Below are 14,732 nucleotides of genomic sequence, written 5' to 3'. Positions count from 1 at the left end.
ACAAGCTGAAATGCCCTTGACAAGAACATCTAGAGTGTCTAGACCACCTAAGAGATTTGTTCTAGGGGTAGACTATGTGATGCTTACTGATTGCGGGGAGCCTTCTTACTACAGAGAGGCTATGATGCATGAGGATTAGCACAAGTGGGAGTATGCTATGCAATCAGAGATGAGTTCACTCATAAAGAATAAGACTTGGGACTTGGTTTCTTTGCCAAATGGAAAGAAAGCATTGCCATGTGAGTGGGTCTACAAGATGAAGGTCATAGGTGATAATATGCCTAAGTACAAGGCTCGTTTGGTTGCTAAAGGGTTCAAGCAAGAGAAGGGTGTGGACTTTGATGAGATATTCTCTTTGGTTGTTGTGAAGATGACCACACTTAGATGTGTACTTGGACTTGTGGAAATAGAGGATATGGAGCTTATGTAGATGGATGCCAAGACAGCTTTCTTGCATGGGGATTTGCATGAGGAAATTTACATGATATAGCCGGAAGGCTTTGAAGAAAAGGCAAAGAGAATTTGGTTTGCAAGATAAAAAAGAGTCTCTATGACCTTAAGCAAGTGCCTAGAGAATGGTATCACAAGCTTGATGCTTTCATTTGGTCCCATGGTTTCAGAAAAAGTGAGATTGATCACTGCCTCTACACTAAAAGGGCTCATGATGATAATAGCCTGATACTCTTGGCACTTTATGTGGATGATATGTTATTGGCTAGAAAGAACACTTATGAGCTTGATGCATTGAAGGCCAAGTTGCATGAGGCCTTTGACATGAAGGATTTGGGACCTACAGATCATATTCTTGGTATGCGCATCACGCATGACCAGAGTAGGAAACTCCTTTGGATTTCATAGAAGGAGTATGTTACAAAAGTGTTACAGCATTTCAATATGGAGGGGGGGAAGGTAGTAAGTACTCTATTGCCTCCATATGTGAAACTGAGTCAAGTAGATAGTCCCAAATTAGATGAGGAGAGGGCCATGATGGCCAAGGTTTCTTATGCGTCAGTGGTTGGGAGTCTTATGTATGCTATGATAGCTACTAGACTGGACATTGCATTTGCAGTGGGAGTTGTTAGCCAGTATATGGCTAATCTAGGAAAGATGCATTGGGAGGCAGTTAAGTGCATCATGAGGTACATGAAGGGTACCAAGGAGGTGTGTATCTACTTTGGTAGAGGAGAGATGCGTGTATTTGGGTATACAGATTCCAACTATGTAGGGCATGTGGATAGGAGGAGATCCACTTCTGGTTATGTGTTCACCTTTGCAAGTGGAGTAGTGTCGTGGATGTGTCATGCACAAAAGTGCATTGCTTTGTCTACCATAGAGGCCGAGGATGTTGTAGCCACAGAGGGTTGCAAGGAGGCTATATGGCTTGATTGACTAGTGAGAGATTTGGGTTTTCATGCAGGTGTACCAACATTGCATAGTGATTCCATGAGTGGTATTTAGCTAGCACAAAATCCGGTCTTTCATACAAAGACCAACACATTGAGGTCAGGTACCATTTTATCAGGGAGGTACTTGAGGACAAGCGCATAGAGCTTGTCAAGGTTCATACATATGATAACCCTATAGATATGCTGACAAAGAGTCTACCTAGTCAGCAGTTTGAGTATTGTCATGTATTGATGGGCATTGGATAGTATGCTCATTGGTTGTTCTCCCTTAAAGGCACATTGGCCTTTAAGTGGGAGGTTGTGGGGGTTAAAGACCACTGTACCTTAACCCCGATTATGTACGATACTCAAACACACATATATATGGATGAAATAGAAGATTAGGGTTGTGCACCCACCAAAACTTGTGTCTCTCAAGCTCCCTCCCACCCTCTTAGCTTCCGTTGTGTCCTCACAGAAGCTCCATGATGATCTTGATTTTGTCCATGTCGGTACACCAATCCCATGTTGAGAGACTATGTGTCCCAAGACTACTCCATGTGTTACCAAGAATTGATATTTGAGAGGGTTCAAGGAGATTCGATACTCCATGCATTTCTTTATTACATCTTCAAGGCATTTCAAGTGACCCTTTTGTCCCGAGTGTATGGTAAAGCTATACCTGCCATGAAGATAGGTGCATCCACTGCCTCAATTTTTGCATCCTAGACTGGTGGTTCTAGCTGTGTCATTTGTGCATCCACATCTGGCAACATTAAAGTGTTGTTTTGCAGTTTGTCGATTGTGGGGCTAATGCCTATATCCAATTGTTGATGTCACTTTGGCTATCATCTTCGTGGGTTTTAGTTCAATTGATCCATGAGAGTAGTGGCTATGCTGGAAGAAGTTTCATCAATGTTCCTGGGTATAGTGGGCTTGATTTCCCCAGCTCCCAGGTTGATTTTCATAGCGATATCACAATTCTAGATTGTGATCCTATCTGTACCCCAATCATGGAGTACTGATGCCTCCTAAAGCCATGGTCTTCCCAATAATATTTGGTATGTGGTCAAGCCTTGGGGAAGGTCTAGTATGGTAAGTTGTGTGGTGAACTTGACTCCCTCAATTTTTCTTGGCACATTGTCCACAATTTCCAGTGGCTTCATTTTGGTGTGGTCGGCAAGAAATATGTTGAATGTGGCATTCCTCATTGGTGGAAGGCCCCATTCTTCATAGAGATCCTTTGCAAGAATGTTGACACTTGCCCCACCATCTGCTATTGCAAGGTAATATATTAGCCAAATGATTTATGCTCTAGGGTGATGGTTACATTTTTGATGTCATCCCAAGCACCAAATTTCACTGATGTAGCCTTTTCTTTTTAAACATGAACTCCAAAAGCATAGAATGGCGCAACCTTGATCTGGAAACTCATAATTAGCATTTAATTGGCACAACCTTGCATTGGAAACCTATAATTAACATCCAACAACTCAAAATTTCCCTTTGGTATTATGATTCACACTGACTTCACTTCAATTATCTAGTCAAGTTCAACTAAGATGTAATGGAGCTGCTTGTATATGTAGGTATGCAATACACTAGATCCAAAGCAAAGGCGTGAAGATATTCAACATGAATGATGCTAGCAACAAATAGAAAGAGAGGAAACTTGATCTAAAGTTTTCTTTGCTAGTGGCAACTCCTTGTGTCCAAATGTTGCAGGCTATGGAACTCCATTGAACCCAAGGCTTTGTATATTAGAATTCCAAAGTCCCTCTATATCGCAAGCAATCATCCAAACATTTTTGATCACCTATGTGGTGTCTAATAGTGCATTAGATTATAATCTATGCAGTAGAAGAGACACAAAAATGTTTGACCTAGAGGAACTATTGCCACCAGGGAGAAAAGTGAAAGATTATTCTAGAATGTGGCTTAATCAACAAGATTAGAAACCAGTTGTGAGAATTATGGCACAACACAAAGTTTTGGAAAAGTCTTGTGATGAGAAAACATACAGAAGAAATGTCTCTTCGAACCCGGCTCAATATATGCCCGGGGGATTCACTCTTCATTAAAGGGGGACGTCACCTGCGTGCATGAACTTCAAGAAAACCCCCTATTTAAGATCCACGTAGGATGATAAAACACCGGACAATTAAATTTCTCTAGCACTCCTTGAATTGCTTAGCTTGCCATCTTGCCATGAAGTTATGTGTAAAAAATTACCCAAGATGCTTCGTCCATGCTTTCAACACATTGGACAATTCAACCTCCTTGTATATTAAACATGGAGTATTGAGAAACAAAGTAGAAGGGCCTCTCGGCCTTAATCTAAGATGCAACACCATTTGACTAGACCCAATGCCTTTTGAGATTTACACCCTTATCCCTAACCTAGTGATGGTGCAACATGAAGCAATGGTGTACAAAAGGTGTATCACGGTCCTTGTCATTAGAGACATAGAAGTCGGTTTCTTTATGAATCCATTAGGGGAATTTTGGACTCAAAAAGGGCCACTTGGATTAGGCCCTTAAGAATCTTGCTTAAGCTCTAGGCCAATGAGGAGGCTAAAGCATTAGAAGAATGGAGGGTTTCTTCCTCCTCATTGGCTGAAAAAAATGGTCCCCACTCCAAGTTACAAAAATCATGGATGTAAAGGGTTAAAGGGGTTTCTAACCCCTAGGATATCTCAAGGAGTTATATAGATGGTTGGATCAAATTTGATCCAATGGATGGAGATTCAATGGCTGGCTAGTGGTGGCTGACCATTAGATCTATTTTAGATCTAGTGGATAGAAAAGTCTCATTTAAGATGGCGGCAGCTGGTACGATGAGAACCATTAGATCTCTTTAGATCTAAGAAAAAGGTGTAATGCGATCCAAAAGCTTTGGACCATGCGATGCAAAGGAGATCTAATGGTGAGAAAATGGCATGGTGTGCAAAACATCTAATTCATTTTTTGAATCTTGTCACTTGTCGCACATTGAGTACATGCCCATGCTTTGCTTTGGGCCATTAGATCTAGTGTAGATCTAATGGTCGCACTTGAGTGTAGCATTGAGACCATGGGATCTCCTTGCAATCCAAGGGCCATGGATGGCTCTGCATGCACCAGCTGTTCAAACTGTGAGACCTGGCCTACATTCGGTGCTGTTGAATCATGAGGCCATCGGAAGGTCCAAAACACCCATGCTGTGTGTGCCACGAGATCTTCAATGCATCGTATGCATAAGAAATGGCACGACTCTTGCATCATTGGGTTAGTCCAAGACATTGTATGGATAGAAGCTTTTCATGATAATGTGACACTTGGATCAGTGGATCAACCAAGTCTTTGATTAAAGCCATTGAAAAATAAAATTTAATGGCTATGGTTGCCAAAAAATCTTTAATGCGTGCTAACCCGACTCTAAGAGTTCGTCAAAATCCCACATTACCACAACCTTCTAATCCAAAATGAAGAAAAGCTACCCATTCCTTCATCATTCCCTTACAAAGCTCTTTCTGAGCCAAAACTTCCCCTAATGATGTTCTCCCCCTCAATCCCAATGTGTCAATATGTCATGTGGACAAGTATGGTGACTTGGTTAGAATGTCAATGCATTGATTGTATCTCATTTTGGTCCTTAAAACTTCAAAGTAAACCACTGAGATAGCAACATCCTAGGGAAATTTCTCAAATGCTCTTTGAATTTCTCAGCTTGCCATCTTGTCACAAAGCTATGCACTAGGATAAATTGCCCAAGATGCTTCATCCATGCGATGCTTCATCCATGCTTTTAGCACATTGGACACTTCAACCTCCTTGAATATCCATACCTTCTTGAATACTATATTGGGGAATTTGGGAATCTACCAAGTCCCACTTTCAAGTAAAGGGTTGAGATTTGATCATGTGACCAAAACTTGAACCCTTATTTGAAAGTGGGACTTGGGAGGATTCCCTAATATGGTGTTTAGGATGGATTCCACTTTCAAGTAATGGGTTTAGATTTGACCATGTGTGCAAATCTCAACCACATTGGGAAGTCCCAAACTATTTAAAATTTCCCTAATTCCCTAATATAGTGTTCTTGATTTTCTTCTTTCCTTGGTCATTTAAACCTACATCTCCATTTTGGAAAAACTTAATATTAATCAAATGTTCAATGGCAGATTACTCATCAATCTAGGTAGTCATTTTTTTAATGCCACACTTCAATCCCCTTTAAGACACTTCAAATCATGAAAAATCCCATCAACTAGTCTAGGACAAAGAATAGATTCCCACATAACGGTCACACCACTGTATCTGTGCTTATGGCCCCCACATCCACTTGATTGATCTTAACTAAACAAATAGGATAGTCACATGTGCAAGACTTCCCAAGAAATCCGAAAATTTTAGAGCAAATACGATTTGTTGCACCTTTATAGAACATCATCTCCATGTGATAGACACAATAGCATGTAACTCTATCTTTTAGTTTCCTGACAAAGAATGGTTTCAAGATTTTGAAGAAACACTGGCCAATTTATGCATCCGAAAAGATTGACTTGAACCTTAAATACAACACCATCTGCAACATCAAAATCCTTAAGTGAGCATTGTACCCCTTCAAAATTTGGCAAGAAGTCATAATCAAAAGCACTAACTATATTAATTATTAGTACTGTAGATCAACTTGATAGATTGGCAATGTTATTTAATACTATTGAAGTGCTACCTATGCTAACTGCTATATAGCTATGCTTGTGCTAGCATCATGCTTTGTTTCATATATCAATGCTATAATTGCTTTGTGTAATATGGTAAATGCTCTGTGCTATACATAGCAGTGCTAAGTGATGATATAGGACTGCTATAACTATGATGTACTATATGGGAACAGCTATATAGTAGCATGATGGTTGAGAAACTCTTCAATCTTGTTCTAGGCTTCTGACAAGCTAAGTGCTAACTTCTAAGCACTATCAAACATCCTTCTCTCCAAAACCATCGACACTTGCTTCTCCATTTTTCTCCAAAGCCCACTCAATACTCGACCTGCTGCTCTAAAACCTCCTTGTCCAAAACCTATGCAACAATCTACTCCTCCACTTCCTCCTCCAACTTCTCCACTTTATCATCCAAAAACCTCACCTCCTCCTTCAAAACCTAACCTTCTTCCTCCTCCACCTCCTCCTTCATAATCCTGGCTTGCTTCTCCAAGATCTACTCATCGAAAAGATGTTGGGAATTGAAGACTATTTGCAAGATACCGTCGGCTCATCCTCTTAGTCCCCACCATCTTTATTGCCAGGCAAGAGAAGATTTGGATTTTAGCATTTCTCTTCTTTGCTTCAATTTTTGCATGGAATTTCAACTTTGCTTATGAATTTCAAGGTCCCTTCATGTTTAATGTTCCATGCATGCTTCAAGGACCCTCAACATGGAGTCCATGCTCTTGAGGAGCCAATAGACCGTTCAAAAAAAGGGCTTTTACTACATTTTGGGTAGCATAGCATGTTGACACGCTACCCAAAATGTAGTAAAAGTCCTTTTCTTTAATGGTCCATGGGCTCCTAAAAAGCATGACCCCATCCTCTGTTGGGATATTTGTGATCAAGGGCTTGCTTTAAGGTGCATGTGTGCATCTAGTAGTCACATGTTTGTGTGTGTGTGTGTGTGTGTTTGTGTGTGTGTGTGTGTGTGTGTGTGTGTGTGTGTGTGTGTGTGTGTGCGTGTGTGTGTGTGTGTGTGTGTGTGTGTGTGTGTGTGTGTGTGTAGTATAGCACACTTCGTGCCATGAGGTGTCTAGGACCATGACACAGGTGTTGATGCAGTACAAGGTGCCCTCTTGAGGAGGTGCCAAAGATTTAGGAAGTCCCTATGATGTAGGGTTGATTGCCTTTGATGTAGGAGAGGTGCCTATGAACTAGGACACCCTCTCTCCCACTCTATAAATGAGACGCTTCTCTCTCACAATCGATAGAACACACATTTTTGGTCTTCTCTTTTGTTCTCAACTCTTGTCATGATGCATCTCTTCTCTCCCATAAAACTCCTTAGGCTCCTACTTTGCCACATCATCATCTTCTTCATCACCTCCACCTCCTTCTCTCCATTTTTGCCTCTTCCTTGAAAAATCTTGTGAGATCTTGTTCTCTTGACCTAATGACCATTCTCCATGCCTTTTGAGTTGAAAAACCTCCTCATTAGGGCACACCTCCAGCTCCAAGCTTGGCATAGAATTGTCCTTCTACTGCCCCTACCAATGCGTTCTCTCTCTCGTGCACTTTTTTTAAATTCAAACTGTAGACATAGAATTTTGACCAGCCCTCCTCGTCAAAGTTGGGTGACACTATGACAAAGCTTCTGATGAATTTTGAGCACAAATGCTTTAGTGAATGAGGAGAAATAAGCAAAAAACCAATCGAACTTATCGCAGCTCTCCCGAGTGACTTGGCACAACATTGCACCATTTCTCTCTGGTGGATCTTCTTTGGTATAATACCTTTCATTTTGCATAAGAGTCCCCTTTAATGGTCTCTTTATCGGTGTGAATTGAGCTCTCCGGTTTGCTGTTGTTTCTACAAGTACTTTTTTAGAAGAATGCTTTGTTTATGGTTGACCAAGTCATCTTAAATTTGGGGGTTTTCATTCCAAAAGCTTCTTTACATAGTGGAATGCACTTTTTTCTTTGGGTTGATATACATATGTTTGGATGAAATTCCTTCATCATGTTGCTCTTCCAATGCTTCATATGTGAAAGAAAAAGAGAAGAAGAAAGAAGCACCTAGATATGTCAATTGAAAAGTGACAAAGCTTGTGAAGAAAAAAGCATATTATCACTCTGCTACAAAAATTTTAGGCTTCTCTAATTTCATTGCTTGCAATATGCACCTATATGGTTGAGATTTAAAGCCATTTGTAAGATAGCAGATATTGCCTAAATCATAAAGGTAAGACTCTCTCATGGCTACCTTTAAGATAGACAAATTGAATGGCCAAGGCTTCCATACTTGGAAAATGAAAATTAAGTTTGTGCTTATGAAGGAGAATTTGTGGGATTTAGTCAAGCCAAAGAATCATTCATCACAAGAGGGTGAATCCACTACTACCAAAGGTAAGGAGAAGGCAAGTGACTCTACTTCAACACTAGGAGATGCTATTATCCTTGACCACCATGAGATGGCATGTGAAACTAGTGTATCTTTGTCACTTGACATAGCATGAGGCAAATCCTTCAAGGGGGGTTTGTGATCAAGGGCTTGCTCTAAGGTGCATGTGTGAATCTAGCAATCACATGTTTTGTGTGTGTGTGTGTGTAGTATAGCACACTTAGTGCTATGAGGTGTCTAGGACCATGACACGAGTGGTGATGCAGTACAAGGCGCCCTCTTGAGAAGGTGCCAAAGATTTAGGAAGCCACTATGATGTAGGGTTGATTGCCTTTGATGTAGGAGAGGTGCCTATGATCTAGGACACCCTCTATCCCACTCTAAAATGAGAGGCTTCTCTCTCACAATCCATAGAACACACATTTTTTGTCTTCTCTCATGATGCATGTCTTCTCTCCCACAACTTCCCAACATCCTAAAGGACCTTGAAACATGCCTCAGTGGAGCCCAAAGACCATTTAAAAAATGGTTGTTTCAACCATAGCAACGTCACCTAGACTCAACCCACCAGAAGTGGCCCAACCCCAAAGGTTACTACAATGTTGCAGGCCATGATGTTAACACATGCTTCACAATATGAGTGCTAAGGTATTTCAAAAGTTTTACTCTCTCTTCAGAGGTTCATAGAACAAGTTTCCCCCTTTCCATTCCACGAGTATGTATTGCTGTCGGCTAACCATGACATTGGCCAGGAGATGCATGTAGATGCATCTATTGAGGTAAATCATGGACTGGATACCTGAATCCCGGTTTGAAATTTGGATATGCAGGAGGGATTACTGTCGGTTAACAAAGAAGCAAGCCAGCTTTCTGCAAAGCCGGATCAAAAAACATTGCCATAAGTTTATCTTATGTCAAATTGTAATTCGTATCTTACTTCAGAATATGAGCACCAAAGATTGCATATATCACCATTTTCCTCACAAAGATTAGTGGATTATGATTGCCTTTTTGGATTTGGCGGGACAGCTGCGTAAAATCTGTACTGAGTTATCCCTGGACAAGGCATTGCAGTCTGCCATTATCATGGACAAGCAAGGGATGTCGCTATCCAGGGACACGCTATATGTACTTCTGCAGGGATGCATAAAGAAGAAAGACCTTGCGTCTGCCAGGCAGGTGCATTTCCTTATGATAGGCAGTGGACTTGATTCTGTTTCTGCTCTTGGTGACCACCTTATTCGTCTGTTTGCGTCATGTGGTAGCTTGCTGGAGGCAAACCAAGTCTTTTGCAAGCTTTCAAACCCAAGTGTGTATACTTGGAATGCCATTATTTCAGCACATGCCATATTTGGAGAAGGCGATAGGGCTCTGGACTTGTATCACAAAATGGAGCAGCAGGGCATAAAGGCAAACGAAGTCACATATTCGTGTATTTTAAAAGCATGTTGTTCCATAGGAGCCCTAGTACAAGGCAGGCTGATCCACAGGGAAATGATCAGAAGTGGACTTGATCTAGACGTGGTGGTTGAGAACACTCTTATTGATATGTATGTCAAATGTGGGTGTGCAAATGAGGCACGGGAAGTGTTTGACAATGTTCCAAATCGGAACGTGGTGTCATGGAGTACAATAATTGCAGGATATAACCAGATAGGAGATGGTCATATTGCTCTTGAACTTGCTGAGAAAATGCAACACGACGGTGTTGAGCCAAACGAGTTCATATACTCATGCACATTAGCAGGATGTTGCACTATAGGAGCCATAGAACAGGGCAGGCTGATCCACACCAAAATCATCAGTGTTGGACTTGAATCAAACACGGTTGTTGGGAGCAGTCTTATTGACATGTATGCTAAGTGTGGAAAACTAGAGGATGCAAACAAAATATTTGTAGTATTGCGAAATAAGAATGTGGTATCTTGGGGTGCAATTATTGCTGCCAATGTGGAGCATGGGCATGGCCTTTCTGCCATAGAACTCTTTATGGAAATGGAAGAAGAGAGCATAAAGCCAAATAAAGTGATACTTTTGTGTATTTTGCAAGCATGTGGCAGCATACGAGCCTCAGGGAAGTGTAGGCTGATACATGACCAGATTATTAAAAGAGGAATCCTAAATGATCTGGCTATTGGGAGCACACTTGTTGACACGTATGCCAAATGTGGAAAGCTACAAGAGGCACGTAAAGTGTTTGATGGATTGCCAAATCGAAACTCGGTGTCCTGGGGTGTGTTGATTGCAGCATATACCCAATGTGGTAATTGTATCCTGGCAAGGCAATGTCTTGAGGACATGCAGCGACAGGGTTTGCCTCCAAGTGATCTCATTTTCACTAGTATACTTTCAGCTTGCTGTCGCGTTGGACTATTGGAGGAAGGTTGCAAATACTTCAAATGGATGACAGAAAAGTATGCCATCATGCCAAGCATTGAGCATTACAATTGCATTGCAGACCTTCTTGGCCGTACAGGACACTTGACAGAGTCTGAAGATGTACTCCAGACTATGCCTGTGTCATCAGATATTGTTGGATGGATATCATTGCTTACAAGCTGCAGAACATATGGCAGTGTAAAGTTAGGAAAGCGATGCTTTGCTCAAGTTGTCCAATCAGATCCCAAAGATGCCTCTGGTTATGTGCTGATGGCAAACATATATGCAGATGCACATATGTGGGAGGATGTTGACAACGTGCTGAATTGGAGGAGACATGGAGGCATGTCAAAGAAGCCTGGCAAGGCGTGGATTGACGTCAGTAAGAAAGTGCATGAGATGACTGTAGGATGTACATCTCACGGAGAAGGTTATGAATTTCACGACAAGTTGGACAGATTAAGTAGGCAAATGAGTAGCTTAGGATATGTGCCACAGCTGGACCTAGTGTTAGAACAATCTCAGGAAGTTTATGACTAATCTGGAAATACATAATCCATGGGACAGATTGTAATGTGACTAATTTATATAAAAAGTCACATCCAAAGATACTGCCGGTAACTATCTCGATGACGTGGCATCCTCCATGGACTGTGTTGCATGACCACACTATGAAAAACCATGGAGAAGCATTACTGCATTATCCTAGGCCTCCTACACGGGAACTTAACAGGAGCAGCCTTGGGAACCAGGAGCAGAGTTCAGGCCTGCCAGAGGGCAGCCAAACTTTACCAAGGTTAGCCTGAAGCTTGCAACTGCCAAGGGCTGCAAAATGTTCAGCTTTAGTGCTGCTAGAGGTCATGTAGGCAAACGATGGGTCAAGCAATTACGAGAATAGAGCTGCCCCTTGTTTGTGAAAGGTGTAAGCCCAAGGTGTACAATAAATAAGGAGTAGAAAAGAAGATAAAAAGAAGCTTGGTAGAGAATTATGTCCAGCCAAAGATACTGGTGAAGAGAGTCCGTCTTTGGAAAAGCATTTCTATCTGGATTTGAGCATGAAGTTGTACGTGGTGGTACTGATCAACAAGTCAACTTCAGCAAGGAAGAATCAAGTCGTTTGTATAACGGTAAGTACTAAGCAAGCTTGTATGTCAAATTTTTCTTAAGACCTCCTTTTATTTGTTTGCATGCTCCATGCTTTCATGAGGGAGGGAGACACAGTCATAGATGCATTTGCTGGGACAGGCGGTATGGCTAAGGCACATGGAGAAATGGAAAGATGATTGTTTATTGGACATATCTCTTAGGCCATCTGCTTGAGGATTATGATGGCCTTGCCATCAAATCATGACCTTGGAGCAAGACTTGACAATGAACTAACCCTGATTGCAACATTGAATAGAACAGTTGATTCTTGCATTAATGGATTTCACTAGATTATTCTACGTATTAGAGTTTATGAAAAGCTTGTTAGTTGTCGGACATATGATAAAAATATTCATCACATTTGACAATGGTGTGCATATTCTGAACTGTACTTTGTTTACAATGATGTGTTACATACCTTCCAGTGGGCTTCAGCGGCTGCAGGAGCCCTTGGATAGAATGCTCCTCTACATGATTCTTTTGAAACTTTACCTTTCCATTGCATCACATCTACGTCAGTTATAATATTCCTACGTAGAGTTGTAAGTTTTGAATTTGGGAGTGCGGGGGGGGAGAGGGGGAGAGGTTTATTAATGTCAGCAAAAAACGGAAAGGCCTGTGACACCAGAAGCTGAAACACATCATGTGTCTAGCTAGAGAAGCTCAAGCATTTATGGGTTCTCCAAAGATACGAACCATATTATCACTATTTCCAAAATTTAGTAACAGCAAATCTATAAACTTCTCTTTACCATTCATCTAGAGGATTCAATCTAGCAAAAACCATATGTGAAAGATATTTATTCTCAAGGGGCCCGATTGAAGAGCTTATAAATGATAGCTGCAAGCTGAACTAATGCAAAGCATATCTGATGGGCACAATACTTTGGACACACCAAATTGAACTGACTTCAGACTGAGCAATGGCTGCGTGCTAACTGAGCAGGTGTACTATCAAGCAGAAGTATGGCTACAAACTCAGCAAATGTGTGGCTCCTAACAGGCTAACTTACCAATGGCTCGCTGCAAAGTAAGCAGATGTATGGCTACTAACTCAGCAAATGTATGGTTGGTAACAGAGCATCGGATGGCTACAAACTGAGCAAATGCATTGCTGCTAACTGAGCAATGACTTGCCGCAAGCTGACCAGATGCTGGGCTGCTAACTGAGCATTGGCAAGTTGCAAACAGAGCATGTGTATGGCTGTTGCTGATGCTCCAAGAGGGGAACAGAAATGTAGTAGCAGCAACACCAAGCGGTGGGTATGAGGGCAGACAAGGAGGAGAGGCAAAGAAACTCCATGGTAGAAGGGCAGCTCCATGACATGGTGGTCGCCCCAAAGGACAACAAATGGTGAGTCTATGTCAACTAGAATACAAAGAGCTATCATCACCCATGCTATTCCAGGATATTATTAAAATGTGGGAGGTGACCCTTAGATCCCAATTGGGTCCCATACATTGCATTAGTTTGACAGAAAGTTCACTTATGCTAGATTGCCGCAAGCTGACCAGATGCATGGCTGCGAAATGAGCATTGGCAAGTTATAAACAGAGCATATGTATGGCTGTTTCTGCTGCTCCAAGAGGGGAAGAGAGAACAGTAGTAGCAGCAACACCAAGCGGTGGGTATGAGTGCAGACAAGGCTCCAAGTGAGAGGAGAGGCAAAGAAACTCCATGGTAGAAGGGCAGCTCCATGACGTGGTGGTCACCCCAAAGAGAAGGACAACAAATGGTGAGTCTATGTCATCACCCATGCCATTCCAGGATATTATTCTAGAGAAAGTAAATGTGGGAGGTACATTGCATTAGTTTGACAGAAAGCTCACTTATGCTAGATTGTCCAAATAGCTTGCCTATGACAGTGCACAAAAAGCTTGCCTCGCTCAAACTCTTTCATTGATATCTCCTCTCCTCTCCACTTTCACATGCTATCAAAGCCCAACACCAATGGGGCCTATACTCTTGATGAATGGTGGAAGGTGTTGAGATGGTGTATGTGTTCCCTTCCAATGGGGCTTGTGTTTGCACTCCATCCTCAGATGTTTTTGCCTTCCAACAAGGCATTGCCATTCCCCATCTCCTTCTCCATTGAGATACATGACCTCCATTTTCAACTCCCAAGTTATAGAGGGAGTCGTAACAGAGCTTATGGTTCAAGAAGCTCAAGTACAGCTATATGGAATCATTGTCATTTGAACAAAGAGTACAGCTATGATGGAGTCATTGTCATTTGAACAATAAGATGCTAATTAGAGCTTTGTGTAAAGACTTTGTAATGGTTCTTGTTTATATCATGTGTATACTATGATCTATTGAACATATTGCTTTCTCAACAAGTGAACTTAAACTCAAGCATAAAACATCGTTTTTGGCTTAGTGTCATGCACAACCATGAAAAAACACGGTCCTAAGTGTGTTAATCAAACAAGTACTTATCGGATGGGGGCTCCAGTTTGCACGCAAGTCCATTTCAACTAGGTTGAGATGCGTGCAAAGTATTGTCACCATCAAATATGCTCTGCATGGTCGATTACGCATTATACAACATATTTCCCGTAGTGATATGCACATTCGCAAAAAAACGCGCCCTTAGGTATGTTATCTGACCAAGTACTTTGAGAGAGAGAGAGAGAGAGAGAGAGAGAGAGAATCCATATCATCCTTGTTTGTCAAAGGTACTTCATCCTCTCCATCAAGCTCATGGCTATCAAGGTACTTCATCAAGCT

At 41.6% G+C, this 14,732-nt stretch overlaps 1 protein-coding gene across 1 annotated transcript; it reads left to right on the top strand.

The window, feature by feature from the left end:
• The first annotated feature begins 9,317 nt into the window (after positions 1–9,317).
• On the top strand, positions 9,318–12,230 carry LOC147881339 (pentatricopeptide repeat-containing protein At2g34400-like). Its single transcript, XM_087370109.1, has one exon. The coding sequence runs from the start codon at positions 9,476–9,478 to the stop codon at positions 11,393–11,395; it is 1,920 nt and encodes a 639-aa protein (XP_087226235.1). The 5' UTR covers positions 9,318–9,475; the 3' UTR covers positions 11,396–12,230.
• Positions 12,231–14,732: the final 2,502 nt, after the last annotated feature.

The sequence above is a fragment of the Dipteris shenzhenensis genome, chromosome 31 (assembly GCF_047967505.1).
Source record: "Dipteris shenzhenensis isolate YYH24624 ecotype China chromosome 31, Dip_SZ_1.0, whole genome shotgun sequence".
NCBI lineage: Eukaryota > Viridiplantae > Streptophyta > Polypodiopsida > Gleicheniales > Dipteridaceae > Dipteris > Dipteris shenzhenensis.
This window is presented reverse-complemented; position numbering and strand designations above follow the sequence as displayed.

Excerpts from the sequence above, each read along its gene's own strand:
- LOC147881339 (XM_087370109.1), top strand. The coding sequence starts at position 9,476 with ATGATTGCCTTTTTGGATTTGGCGGGACAGCTGCGTAAAATCTGTACT.